Here is a 12,628-nt window from a genome sequence, read left to right as displayed (position 1 = left end):
AAAATGACCAGGGCATCCCAGGAGAAAATAAACTTTTTATAGTTTATGTGAAATAATCAAACGTGATTTTAGCAGAACATTTGTTAAATGTGTATAAAATAGGAAACGTCAAGTTAGAATAACTCATGACAGCTAATTGTTTTCAACATTAGTAAATGTTGAAAATGAGCTAGGGGCGCTAGAGGACGTCATAGTAAAGTAAATATTATTTTTCTAAGAGTGCCTGTATAAGCAATTTGAACATATAAGTTAAAGCTGAAGAACTTGACAAAAATTTATTTTGTCTCTGGAAAAAGGATAAAACTATTTAAGATATGTTTTTTTCTAGTCACTCAATATAGCACGACTGAGACTTCATCTTCAACTTCTCAGGACAGTGTTTCTTCAGACAGACAAAGGTAAAGTCCAGTTGATGCAACTTGTTTCTGTTTCATTTCCTCTTCTATATGACTCAAACAGCCATCCTTCAATCTGTTGTTTTAGGTCGAGGCCTGGGGAAAAACTTGTGGTCATGACATATTAGAGACTCGTTAAGCTCACAGTCATGTTTTTGAACTGTGGGAGGAAGGAACCTGCGAGAAAGACTGCAGGCTTGGATTCGACCTGATGGAAGACTTGTTTTTATCATTTAATCCGTATATGTGATGTGAAAAATGTTTTCTATTCATTGCATTTATTTTTGCTTAAGCTGAACTCATTTCATAAGTGTGGAAAAACCCAGAACCTCCTGGCTGTCCAGAAGAGGAAGAAATTCTTTACCGTTAAAAACTCGGAGTTGCAGAAGACGAGCAACGCCACATGATGAGATATTTTTGTTACTGAAACAAGAAGATCTTGCAAAGACGGGGTTGGAGAACGATTGATGTGTATAAATATCCTGTATTCCTCAGTGGGAGAAAGCTGCATTTTGGTGCAAACTCCTCACTCATTACAAGTAAAAATGCCTTAATAATTTAACTCTTTTCTTTGGTATTCCTTTGCAGCTCCATGTCAGGAGCAGTAGCATTTTTCTTACTCCAGATGAGCAACTTCTTGTTGCAAAGCAATAATAGTTTTACCAAATGTGCCATGATTAGTTTGTGTAAGCATGGCTCTGTTCCCACTGTTTCCAACTTATCTACTTTATCACTATACGTAGAAAAACCCTATCAATCAATAAAGATAGAACCTTTAATAACCTATTTAGACAGTTTATCTGAAAAAATTATTTGGGGTTACACTTGGACCTATGTTTGATATGTACATCCTTTTTGTAAGAACTAAAGGTAACAGCTACTTGACTCAGCTGGCACTTTGTATTTGGAAAGTACAGAATGCCGCCCCTTTAATAAATAATGTTTGGTGACGTTGCAGCTGTTATTCTTTCTCTCTAGTTTCGAGGTTCTTCCTGTAGTGTAAAGAAACCAAGTGGATTATTTTGGATGTAAAATAGACAAGCAAAAGTGGATCTGGCTAAACATATGTTTGTCTTTTTGATCCTACTGCTTATGCAGCTCAATGCCGTAACAGGTAAGTTATTAAGCCTGCAATCATTAAATGAAATAATCAGGGTTTAATCTAAGTTTCTAGCTTGTTCTGTTTGGAAATTGTAAGGACTGTTTTGTTATGAATGACTTCAGTTCAAAGTTCAATTCATAAGTGTCAGGATCCATGTTTCTCTGTGTATTTATTTCTAGTTTTCTTGTGTGTCTGAGTCTCTGTGTTGTCCTGTCTCCCCGTGATTAGTTCCCATGTGTGTCTCGTTCCCTGATTACCTCATGTGTATTTAATGTCACCTGTGTCTCCGTGTGTTTGTCGGATCCTCGTCTATGTCTCGTCCCTCCGTCGTCCTGTTCCATGTGATCTGGTTTATTCCATTAAATTCATTATTTTACATTCAATCCAGTCCAGCTGCGTTTCTGCCTCACCTCCACCACACAAAACATGACAGAAGGATCCGACCACAAACGAGGTGAGGTCGCTAAATTTTTGGCCCAGCTGGACCGGGAGGTTTTTCGGGGGACTAGACTGGTCTTGGCACCCCCCGGATACGGTCCCCTCCGTTACCTCCGCCAGGAAAGCAGGCGACCTGAGCCGACGGTGGACCCGGCCCCTGGTCGCTTCCCGAAAACGCCACCCCCGAAGTCTGCCCGGAAGAAGCGGCGTGAGCCGCCGGTGGATCCGGCCCCTCGTCGCCTTCTGGGAACACCACCTCCGCTGTTAGCCCGGCAACAGCGACGTGAGCCGCCGGGGGACCCGGCCCCTCGTCGTCTTCCGGGAACACTACATCCTCTGCCTGCCCGGAAAGAGCGACGTGAGCCGCCGGTGGACCCGGCCCCTCGTCGCCTTCCGGGAACACGTCCTCCGCTGCCGGCCCCGAGGCGCTTCGCCGGCACTCCTCCGCTGCCGGCCCCGCGGTTCCGCGCCGGCACTCCTCCGCTGCCGGCCCCGCGGTTCCGCGCCGGCACTCCTCCGCTGCCGGCCCCGCGGTTCCGCGCCGGCACTCCTCCGCTGCCGGTGCCGCGGTTCCGCGCCGGCACTCCTCCGCTGCCGGCCCCGCGGTTCCGCGCCGGCACTCCTCCGCTGCCGGCCCCGCGGATCCGCGCCGGACTTCCTCCGCTGCCCACTCCGAGGCGCCTTGCCGAACTTCCTCCGCTGCCCGCTCCGAGGCGCCTTGCCGGACTTCCTCCGCTGCCCGCTCCGAGGCGCCTTGCCGGACTTCCTCCGCTGCCGCTCCAGCGCCTTGCGACTTCCTCCGCTGCGGCTCCGGCGCCTTGCCGGCTTCCTCCGCTGCCGCCCGGCGCCGCCGAACTTCCTCCGCGCTGCCCCGGCGGCGCTCGCGACTTCCCTCCGCTGCCGGCAGCGCTTCGCCGCAGACTTCCTCCGCTACCGGCCCAGCGCTCGCCGGACTTCCTCCGCTGCGGCCAGCGCCGCCCGGACTTCCCTCCGCTACGGCCAGCGCCGCCGAACTTCCTCCGCTGCCTCCGGCCAGCGCCGCCGGACTTCCCTCCGCTTCTGCAGCGCCTCCAGGCGCCTGCGAACTTCTCCGCTCAGCGCCAGCCCGCCGGACTTCCTCCGCTGCCCGCTCCGGCGCCTGCCGAACTTCCGCTGCCGCTCCGCGCCTCGCGGACTTCCTCCGCTGCCCGCTCCGGCGCCTGCTTCTCCGCTGCCGCTCCGAGGCGCGCGGCACTCCTCCGCTGCCGCTCCGGCGCGCCGCTCTCCCCTGTCCGCTGCAGCGCCGCCCTGCGCGCCCGGCCTTCCTCCGCTGCCGCAGCACTCCTCGCTTCCGCTGCCCTCGGAGGCCGCGACTTCCTCCGCTGCCCGCCTCGGCGCCTTGCCGGGACTTCCTCCGCTGCCCGCCCGGCGCCTTGCGGACTTCCTCCGCTGCCCGCTCCGGCGCCTTGCACTCCGCTGCCCCGGCAGCGCCTTGCCCAGTGCAGAGTTTCCCAGTGCCAGTGCAGAGTTTCCCAGTGCCAGTCCAGAGTTTCCCAGTGCCAGTCCAGAGTTTCCCAGTGCCAGTCCAGAGTTTCCCAGTGCCAGTCCAGAGCCCCCTGTTAGTGCCTGTCACGAGCCCCCTGTTAGTGCCTGTCACGAGCCCCCTGTTAGTGCCTGTCACGAGCCCCCTGTTAGTGCCTGTCACGAGTCCCCGTGGGGCCCCAGAGACTCCTCCTCGTCGCCGAGGTCGGCCCCCGGACTGCCTCCGTGGTTCCAGCCTTTCTGTGCTCCGCCCACCCAGTTGGGTTTGTTTTGTTTTGGTTTTTTGGACTCTGGACCCTTGTGTCTCCGCCCAATTATTTTTGGGTTGTTTTTCGTTGTTTATAGACTCTGGGCCCCCCGTCCAGCTCCCCTCCGCCCACCCTCGTTGTATTTTCTGTTTTGGGCGTCTGGGAGCCGCCCGTTAAGGGGGGGGTACTGTCAGGATCCATGTTTCTCTGTGTATTTATTTCTAGTTTTCTTGTGTGTCTGAGTCTCTGTGTTGTCCTGTCTCCCCGTGATTAGTTCCCAGGTGTGTCTCGTTCCCTGATTACCTCATGTGTATTTAATGTCACCTGTGTCTCCGTGTGTTTGTCGGATCCTCGTCTATGTCTCGTCCCTCCGTCGTCCTGTTCCCTGTGATCTGGTTTATTCCATTAAATTCATTATTTTACATTCAATCCAGTCCAGCTGCGTTTCTGCCTCACCTCCACCACACAAAACATGACAATAAGTTGTTTAGAAATATTTTTATGCAGTCGTATTTCTATCATGGTGGATGGTAAGGTAGACTCTGGTTGTTTGGGCTTTACTTTGACTATATTCAAGCATTGCTGTTAATTATAATGCAGCTCAACTGCTGCAGAGATCTGCCACCAGCTCTTCCTGTGGTGTCAACTGTGTTTTTAAACATCTATGTAGCTGCATTAGACCAGTAGTTATAGCAGAAAATATTCACCACCAGACTGGAAATGACCTACTCAGCACTTTAAATTTACTGAAGCCTTTTTTTCAGTCAAAGTTTGGAAAAGAGATGAAGGCAGCTGACTCTTCCGTGAAAATAGTTTGGAGTTGTACAGCAGCATTAGACAAAGTTGTGCAGATTCTAGATGATGCTGCGTTCTAGTCAAGACCTAACAACTCTGAGATGTTTCATTTGGAGCTTCTGTTGAGCCATTTGTCTGCAGATGATGCTGTCAGTTTTGGATTTTCATGCATTATACAGTGATATTCCAACACACGCTCATTTAGTTGAGCAGGACATTGATGTCAGACATGTGCAGCCAATCCATCAGTATTTTTATCACGTCCCTCCAGAGAAAGGTAAATTCCTCAGATGGCAACAGGAACATGTCTAGAGATTTTTTATTTTGGAGGACCAGGCAGGTTACAGATTATAGGAGGATATCCCAGTAAAGGTGCAGTTTTATCAGAATACATAGTCATCAGATAAAAATTGACAGAGGGCCAAAGTTTAAAAAACAAAACCATTTACTTTACCAAAAACGCCACATGGTTCTGTTTAACATTTGAGAACTGCAGTAGAATCCCTTGTTAAAGAGGCTTATTGCACAAGAAAATGTTTCTGTCCCTCGATTAGCTTGCTTAGCTTAGTGAAACTTAACTCTGTATAACTCTGTATAACTTACCACTGTTATGCAAACTCTGTTCAGCTTATCAACTTCAAGTCAACAGTTTTGAATCATTACAACCTTTTTCTTATTTATGATCAAAATAATAGGTTTTCTTGTGCAGTAGTCAGAGACTGGTTTTTATTGTTATTATTATTAATGGCAATCATAGAACAATTAAAAGAGTATTTCTGCCTTACTGACATGGGCTGTGGACTGGAACATGTAATTAAAAAAGGGAAAAACTATTTTCTTCAGAATAAATTGGTGCAGGCTAAAAGTTCTGAAATGCTAACCTACAATATAAACAAACTGACTGGCAGTTCTGGTGAAGGTGACCAGGGAGGCCAGTCAGGTTTCGAGGGTAGCAGAAGCCCCTGACAGCGACCCCTATGGCCACGACCCTTTATGCAAAAATGTGTTGATTGTGTTGGAACTGCTGAGTATGTGAGCAAACTTGATTTGCTGCTCAAAGGTTACTTTCAAGTCTGCACTAGCCCAAGAGGTGTTTAAAGAACATCTGAAATACCATATCAGTGCCATGAATGTCTTTATTGTTGGTAAAGGAACATGAAAACTCAAAAAATATATATTTGATGGAAAATGTTGGTAAGTGTACTCAACTAGATACAGAATTAGAAAAAAGAAGAAATGTTTCGAAGCATTAGGTTCAAATCCTACAGAAGGTTTGAAAATGTAGGCAACAAAAAATGGCAATATGTCATAAAAATTTGCAAACAACAAACAAAACAAATGCAGCAGATAGTCAGGTAGCCGTCTTTCACTCATCATCAAAGCTGATCTTTGTTCAGGACAGGTTGGTGATATCCCTTAGAGTCCTATATTTATTAGTTTTTTTCTTATCTCGTCACAAAAATTTTATCGCAACCAGTTTCAAATTCCACAAATTGAAATCATAATATTGTTTCTCCTTGCAGTGAATCATTCTCTGCAGTATATTTACACTGCATCATCTGGAATCAAAAACTGCCCAGAGTTTGTGGCTGTTGGTCTGGTTGATGGAAACGAGGTCATGTACTATGACAGCAACATCAGGAAAGCAAAACCCAAACAGGACTGGATGAAGAACGTCACAGAGGATGATCCACGTTACTGGGACTTTCAAACACATCAGTTATCTAGAACCCAGAAATCTTTTATAGATGGTATTGAAGTTGCAAAGCAACGATTCAACCAAACTGGAGGTTTGTTAATTTACTACTGTTAGAATCTTATTAATAAGATTATGGCATTTTATTCAATATTATTAGAACTGTTTCGAGATGAGTGAGATTATTAGTTATTTAATTTGTGTTCTCTTCTAAAACTTACGTAAAGGCTCATTAAGAAATTGCACAAAATCATTTACTTGCAAGACGTATTTACACAGTTCAAATTAAATAATTTTTTTTTACGTTTGTAAATGTAGTTTTTAAATTTCAAAGCAATGGCAGAAATAATCTGGTTTGTACCCTCTGTTCTGCTCTTTCTGTTGAAAAGCAACATTCAGAGAGTTACTGAAAACCTTATGATGGTTTCTGTTTCTCAGGTGTTCACGTCTTCCAGAATATGTACGGTTGTGAGTTTGATGATGAATATGAAGAAGTTGAAGGTTGGGAAAGCTTTGGTTATGATGGAGAGGATTTCATCGCATTAGACCTGAAAACAGAGAGATGGTTTGCTCCAGTAGCTCAGGCTTTAGTCACCAAGAAAAAATGGGACAATGAAAAAATGAAGATGGCACTGACAAAGAACTACATCACCCAAATTTGTCCTGATTGGCTGAGAAAGTATTTGGATTATGGGAAGAACTCTCTGCTGAGAACAGGTAGAACAATACAGTTTAATGTTCAGCACATTTTTTTTTTTTTTACAATTACCTATTTGTCACATTTATATGTCTTACATTACTGACTGCTTTTGTAAATTTTCTTTGTGCACTTTTGTGTTTAGTATTATACCTGTGAAATTATAAAATCAGTTTTCAAGTCGGAGGTTTTGAGGACTTTCTCTTTCACCAAGCTTGACTGTTTTTTGATGGGGAGAGTGTAAAACATACGTTTTACTCTCCTTTTTCTTATTTTCGGCTTTTTGTGCTGCCACCTTTTAACCAACATTACTATTTTATTTTTCTCCTCAGTTGTTCCTTCAGTGTCTTTCCTCCAGACGTCTCCATCCTCTCCAGTCTGCTGCAATGCTACAGGTTTCTATCCCCGCAGAGCTGAAATGTTCTGGAGGAAAGATGGAGAGGAGATTCATGATGGTGTTGAGAAACAGGAGATTCTTCCTAACAATGATGGGACGTTCCAGATGAGTATTTATATTGACCTGTCATCTGTTCCAACTGAGGACTGGACAAAATATAAATGTGTGTTTCAGCTCTCTGGTCTCAAAGATGACCTTGTTATCCAACTGGAGAAAACACAAATACTGAGCAACTATGGTGAGAATAAAATGAGAAGTGAAGGATAATTTTGGGAAATAAACTGTAGATTAGAGGTGTTGTAATTTTTGTATTTTTACAGACTTATGCATTTTTTAATGTTGATTTGTCTGTGTTTTTATACAGCAGCATCACATGTTTCTTTACTAAATGTTAACTTGAAAACTAACCAGCTACGTAGAGTAACAGTATAAATAACAGCAAAGCAACATACGGTAAGTAGACTATAAACAATCTTACTTATTGTAAATGTTGATTTTAGCACATGAGGGATTAACGTGCATATTTTTATTTTTTATCCACAGACTATTCAATTATATCCACTGCTTCTTTGAGCATAGTTGTTGTAATTCTATGTCTTGCAACCTTTGCTCTGTCTGGATACCTTTACAAGTTGAAAAAGAATAATGGTGAGAAATCAGCAAATTTTGTTTTGGTTATTTTAGATTTTGAGCTGAGTTGAAAAAAATCCCAAACTTAAATAATCTTTAATTAATAATAACATCACCTTCCTAAAATAATGGCTTAAGTTATTATTATTATCCAAAAGTGATTTTTGGAAGAAAAAAAAAGTGATTTTTTTTTTATGATGTTGGCAAGAAAAAAGAAAAAAAAAGACTTAGACTTTTATTTTTGGAAGGTGACTGATAGGTACTTTTCCTTGAACCTAAAATAAAAGAACCACAGACAACGTATATATGAATTTTATGACAAAGCTTTTGCAAAAGGAGAAGTCTCCGATATCAGCTTCTCCAAGCTGTTCACAGAGAGTTCTGATCTCCTTTCACGCAAACCCCTGTTTTATTGTCAAAGAAAAACAGCCAAGGGGCAGTTAGTAAAAACAACAGAGGTCGTAAAACATGTAACCTAAACAACCAGCAACCCATTTCCAGGTGTGATAACTAATCTGCGATCTGAGCCCGGTTCAAATCTCGGTCAAGCTGTTAACAAAACAAAATACGACTGCTCACAGGCAGTTTAGAGGGCATTCTGGTTGATAAGAATTTAGGGTCTGAGAACACAGAATTAACAGGCAAGCCTGACCTCCAGGTCAGAAGATAAACAGAACACTTTAAACAGACTGAATTTGAACTAAAGTAATAACAAAATGATAATACCGAAAATTCTCTAACATTCCCCCCTTTTTATCATTTTACGACATGTGTGTAAACCTTATGCAAAAGCCAAGTATAGAAAAGAAAAAAGGAAAAGAAGAAAAAAAAACAATAAATGCAAGATTTTTTTTTTCTAACCTAAACAGAAAATACAATGAATAAATGAAATATAATGTAATAAATGAAAAATAAAAGAAACAGCAAAAATCAAATGCAGTTTTTTCTTTCATCCAAAACACCACTTGATTTCACATTTTCGGTGTATGAGTCATTCAGCAAATGAAGTTATCTGTTTATTGATTACAGAAATTCATCATTGTTCAGAAAATCGTCAGAAACTTGGAACAAGTCATCTTCAGTCGTCTCATAAGACTTTTCTAAATCTTCCAGCTCGTATAGAGCGTCAGAAATAGTTCCTCCAGTTCCTGTTTCATCAGGCACATAAATATAGCAAGTAGGGCCAACGATTTTACAGACCCCTCCCTGAGGGGCAGTGAGGAAGTCCAAGACAACACGATTTTGCATAACCATGTTTCTCAGTTCAGCCATTTCTTTCATAGTGCCATTGGCCAGTTGGTATGTGATGTTGATTAGTCGCAGTAATCCGTGCCTGTTTATCTCAACGTGGTCCCGAATCTCTCCTAGACCAACCCACGGAAAAAGGCTTTGCATGAATTTTTCTCCCCCGTTCCAAATCCGGAATTCCCATGGAACTCCAGTATGTGTTGTGAGGCCTCCCCATCTTTTGACCTCTGACGTAACTGTTCGTTTAGAGCGGGTGTGTAGATCATTCTGGGCTTTCCTGATGAACGCAATCGGGTTGATCAAAGGAACCACAGCACACAGTCCTCCCCAATTTTTTTCGCAGGAACATGTACGCTTCATTTCCGCATATGAAGTACCAGTCTGCCAACATCCGGGAGCCATAATCTCCTGGCACTATGGCGCTACACAGTGTTGTCTCCTGTCTCCTCTTTGTCTTATGCGTGATGTTGAAACTCCTCTCCTGAAGCAGGTTGTCACAGTCTGGGTTGTCCTTCCAGACTTTGCAGCGTGGAGTCGTCTCTTGACCTCTGCAGACTGTGCAGGTGATGAAATCCTGTGTCGGTTCGCAGTAGGTGTAAATTGTGTTACACAAGTTCCAGGGCACGTCCCTAGAACAACATGTCCATTATTATAAACACAGTTCCCTAGAGATCCTGGTTTAGCTCCTGCTAATGAAATGATCTCTGGTATTTTCCATACAGTTTGTTGAGATGATGAAAAAGGAAGTACATCATCTGCGAGTGAACAATTTAAAGATTGAAATAGGCTTTGCACAGCCTCTCCCATCCGGAGGTCAACTGAATAATCCTCCTCACGTGGTCTGTCTCCTCTTAGGGGTGGGATACGCCGTGGTCTGGTGCTTAGAACATAGAGACACATCTGTTTGTCGTCAGTAATGTTACCTGGTCGTAGACCTGAGTTATGTATGGAACCGGCAGCTGCGCACACACGTAGCAGTTCACAGCATGTCCCTCATAAGCGGTTCTATTCATCAGCTTCCACCACAGATTCGTACTGTAGTCATGCGGATGAAGCTCAGGCTCGTTTCCTTCTCCAAACATCAAACATACAGCAGTCACAGTACAGTAGAAAATCCATCTGGCATATGGCGTTTCCATTACTGCTCGGCGTGCAGGGATGTCAAAACCCCCAAACTAAAGGAGTGAGAATCTTAGCGTTTCTTCACCGGGTTCCAGACGAACTACAACTATAATGTAGCCCCCCTGCTTACCCCGGGAGCTTTTAAAAAGCTCTCCTTCCTCTCTACTCCGACTTTAGGGATCAAACACTCTATGCAGCTTGCAGTGATTGAGATGTATCCATCTGGGTCTTCAGTAATCTTTACAGCTATTGGTGTGGTGATCAGTGATCAGCACTTGGAATGGTCCCTCCCACCGTGGACTGGCCCAGTTCTTTCTTTTTATGACTTTGACATAAACCCAGTCTCCTGGCTTGATGGGAGGGGTTTCCTGTGGGAGAGCAGAGTCAGAGGGCAGTAAATTTGCATTTGACACCTCTTTCTGTCTTAGAGTCCTGATCATAATCTGCCAATGTTTGCTCCTCATCTGCTTTCTGTAAATCTGAAGAAAACATCAGTAATCTATATGGTCTTCCATGAATTATTTCAAATGGTGTTAGTCCTTCCTGTGTGGTTGTAATTTTCATGTACAACTTTACCAAATCTAAACATTCTGGCCATGGCCTGTTAGTTGTTTCCATACATTTTCTTAATCTACTTTTTACAGTTCCATTGATTCTTTCATTAGGTCAGCACTAATGGTTTTTTAATCCTATTCCTAATGAGTGGCCATATTTTGTATAACCTTGTTTAAAAAATGTGGTCCATTCTCACTATAAATAGTTTGGTATGCCATTTATTGAAATAATGGTTTTACATATAGCTGTAGCTACTGTCAAAGCATCTACATGCTTTTCTGAGACTGTTTCAACCCATTTACAAAATGCATCAATCATTACCAAACAATTTATAAGGCCCACTTTGTGAAAGTTCAATAAAATCCATATGCATAGTTTGAAATGGATAAGATGGTGTTGGGAACCTGCCTCGTTTTGGCCTTATGTTTCCCTGAGAATTATATTTCACACAAACTGGACATGCAGTACAACAAAAATTTTTGTTTTTTTAGTAAGAATTTAAACCATATGTTGTGAAATGCTGTTGTATTATAGTTTCCATTCCCCCCTGTTGACACATGGCAGCGCCCATGTGTCACAATTGCTGCTGCTTTAAATAAAGATTTAGGAAGGACTGGTTTGTTATTGACTTGAAAAATTTTATCATCATTAATTTTCGCACCCTTAGTTATCCAAATTTGTTTTTCTGCTTTCGAAGCATTATCTTGCATGTCAGCTAGAACAATGTATCTATTATTTGTTCTTTTTCATATTATTTTAGAAAGTTTCAAGTTCTATGTTATCCTGTTTTAGGTATCGTGCACATTTTAAAAGAGCTATCTCAGACATGTGGTAGAATCCAGCAACTTCCTGTTGCTGGAACACTTCACCCATGCAAATTCATTTATAGAATTAAATTCTAGATTAACTGTTCAATTTAAATCCAACAAATACTTTATGGTATATTAACACTTCAGTATCAGTTCTTTTCAATGCTCAAAGATATTTAATTCAATTCCAAACTAGCATGTATTACCAGAATACTTCTTCAAAAAGTAAAGAAGAGAGAAAAAAAAAACTTTTCCAAATCACTTTTGGCTTAGAGTCTTTGATGATTCTTAGTTGGTGTAATTTAGTGGCATAAGTTTTTTGTTAGGTCTTTGCTGACCTTTTAGTAATTGCAGTTTTCCCTTTAGGTTTCCCAACCTATGGCTCGTGGACCCTAAGAGGATCCTTAGCAGTGGTCCTGCTGTACAGGACTCAGAGTTTACTGGGACAAACTGAAATAATTTGTCTAATATTGAACATAAAAGCCTCTAAAACTTTCTTTTCTGGCTAGATACTATGTGAAAAGGGTTAGTAAGAAAGCAAGTCTTCATTGCAATAACAGTGTATAACAACAGTATGTGTGATACACTTATCTTTTGATGTCTCCTTGGTGTTTTAACCTTTTGTAATTATGCTACCCAGTAATCTATGCAGTATAAAACATTGTTCTCTGAGAAGAAATGTTTTCCTTTTTTTTTTTATTGTTTCATTTAATTTCTCATCAAGTTGTTTTTGCACCTGTCAAAATTCATTTACTTAAATTTCTCTCTTTAGGAAAGTCATAACTCCTTTTCAAATCGTAGACGAAAGTTGTCCACATCTTCGCCAACTTTTTGTTTAATTCCTGACAGATGACTATAATTTGCCCTTTTACGAAAATTTGTTCTAACTCTCTCACACAATCTTTCACAGCAACATGAATTGTAACACAAACAGAGACACAAAACACAAAACAATTAGTCAGATTTGTAGTCAGT

At 42.5% G+C, this 12,628-nt stretch overlaps 1 protein-coding gene across 1 annotated transcript; it reads left to right on the top strand.

The window, feature by feature from the left end:
* Positions 1 to 1,391: 1,391 nt before the first annotated feature.
* Positions 1,392 to 7,937, top strand: LOC122844013 (H-2 class I histocompatibility antigen, Q9 alpha chain-like). The gene is made up of 4 exons (XM_044139217.1): positions 1,392 to 1,509; positions 6,023 to 6,289; positions 6,634 to 6,912; positions 7,225 to 7,937. The coding sequence occupies exons 1-4, from the start codon at positions 1,461 to 1,463 to the stop codon at positions 7,554 to 7,556; spliced, it is 927 nt and encodes a 308-aa protein (XP_043995152.1). The 5' UTR covers positions 1,392 to 1,460; the 3' UTR covers positions 7,557 to 7,937.
* Positions 7,938 to 12,628: the final 4,691 nt, after the last annotated feature.

The sequence above is a fragment of the Gambusia affinis genome, linkage group LG14 (genome assembly GCF_019740435.1).
Source record: "Gambusia affinis linkage group LG14, SWU_Gaff_1.0, whole genome shotgun sequence".
NCBI lineage: Eukaryota > Metazoa > Chordata > Actinopteri > Cyprinodontiformes > Poeciliidae > Gambusia > Gambusia affinis.
This window is presented reverse-complemented; position numbering and strand designations above follow the sequence as displayed.

Coding starts and splice junctions, on each gene's coding strand:
- LOC122844013 (XM_044139217.1), top strand. CDS start 1,461: ATGTTTGTCTTTTTGATCCTACTGCTTATGCAGCTCAATGCCGTAACA. Junction 1,510..6,022: donor GCAGCTCAATGCCGTAACAG/GTAAGTTATTAA, acceptor TTCTCCTTGCAG/TGAATCATTCTCTGCAGTAT. Junction 6,290..6,633: donor ACGATTCAACCAAACTGGAG/GTTTGTTAATTT, acceptor TCTGTTTCTCAG/GTGTTCACGTCTTCCAGAAT.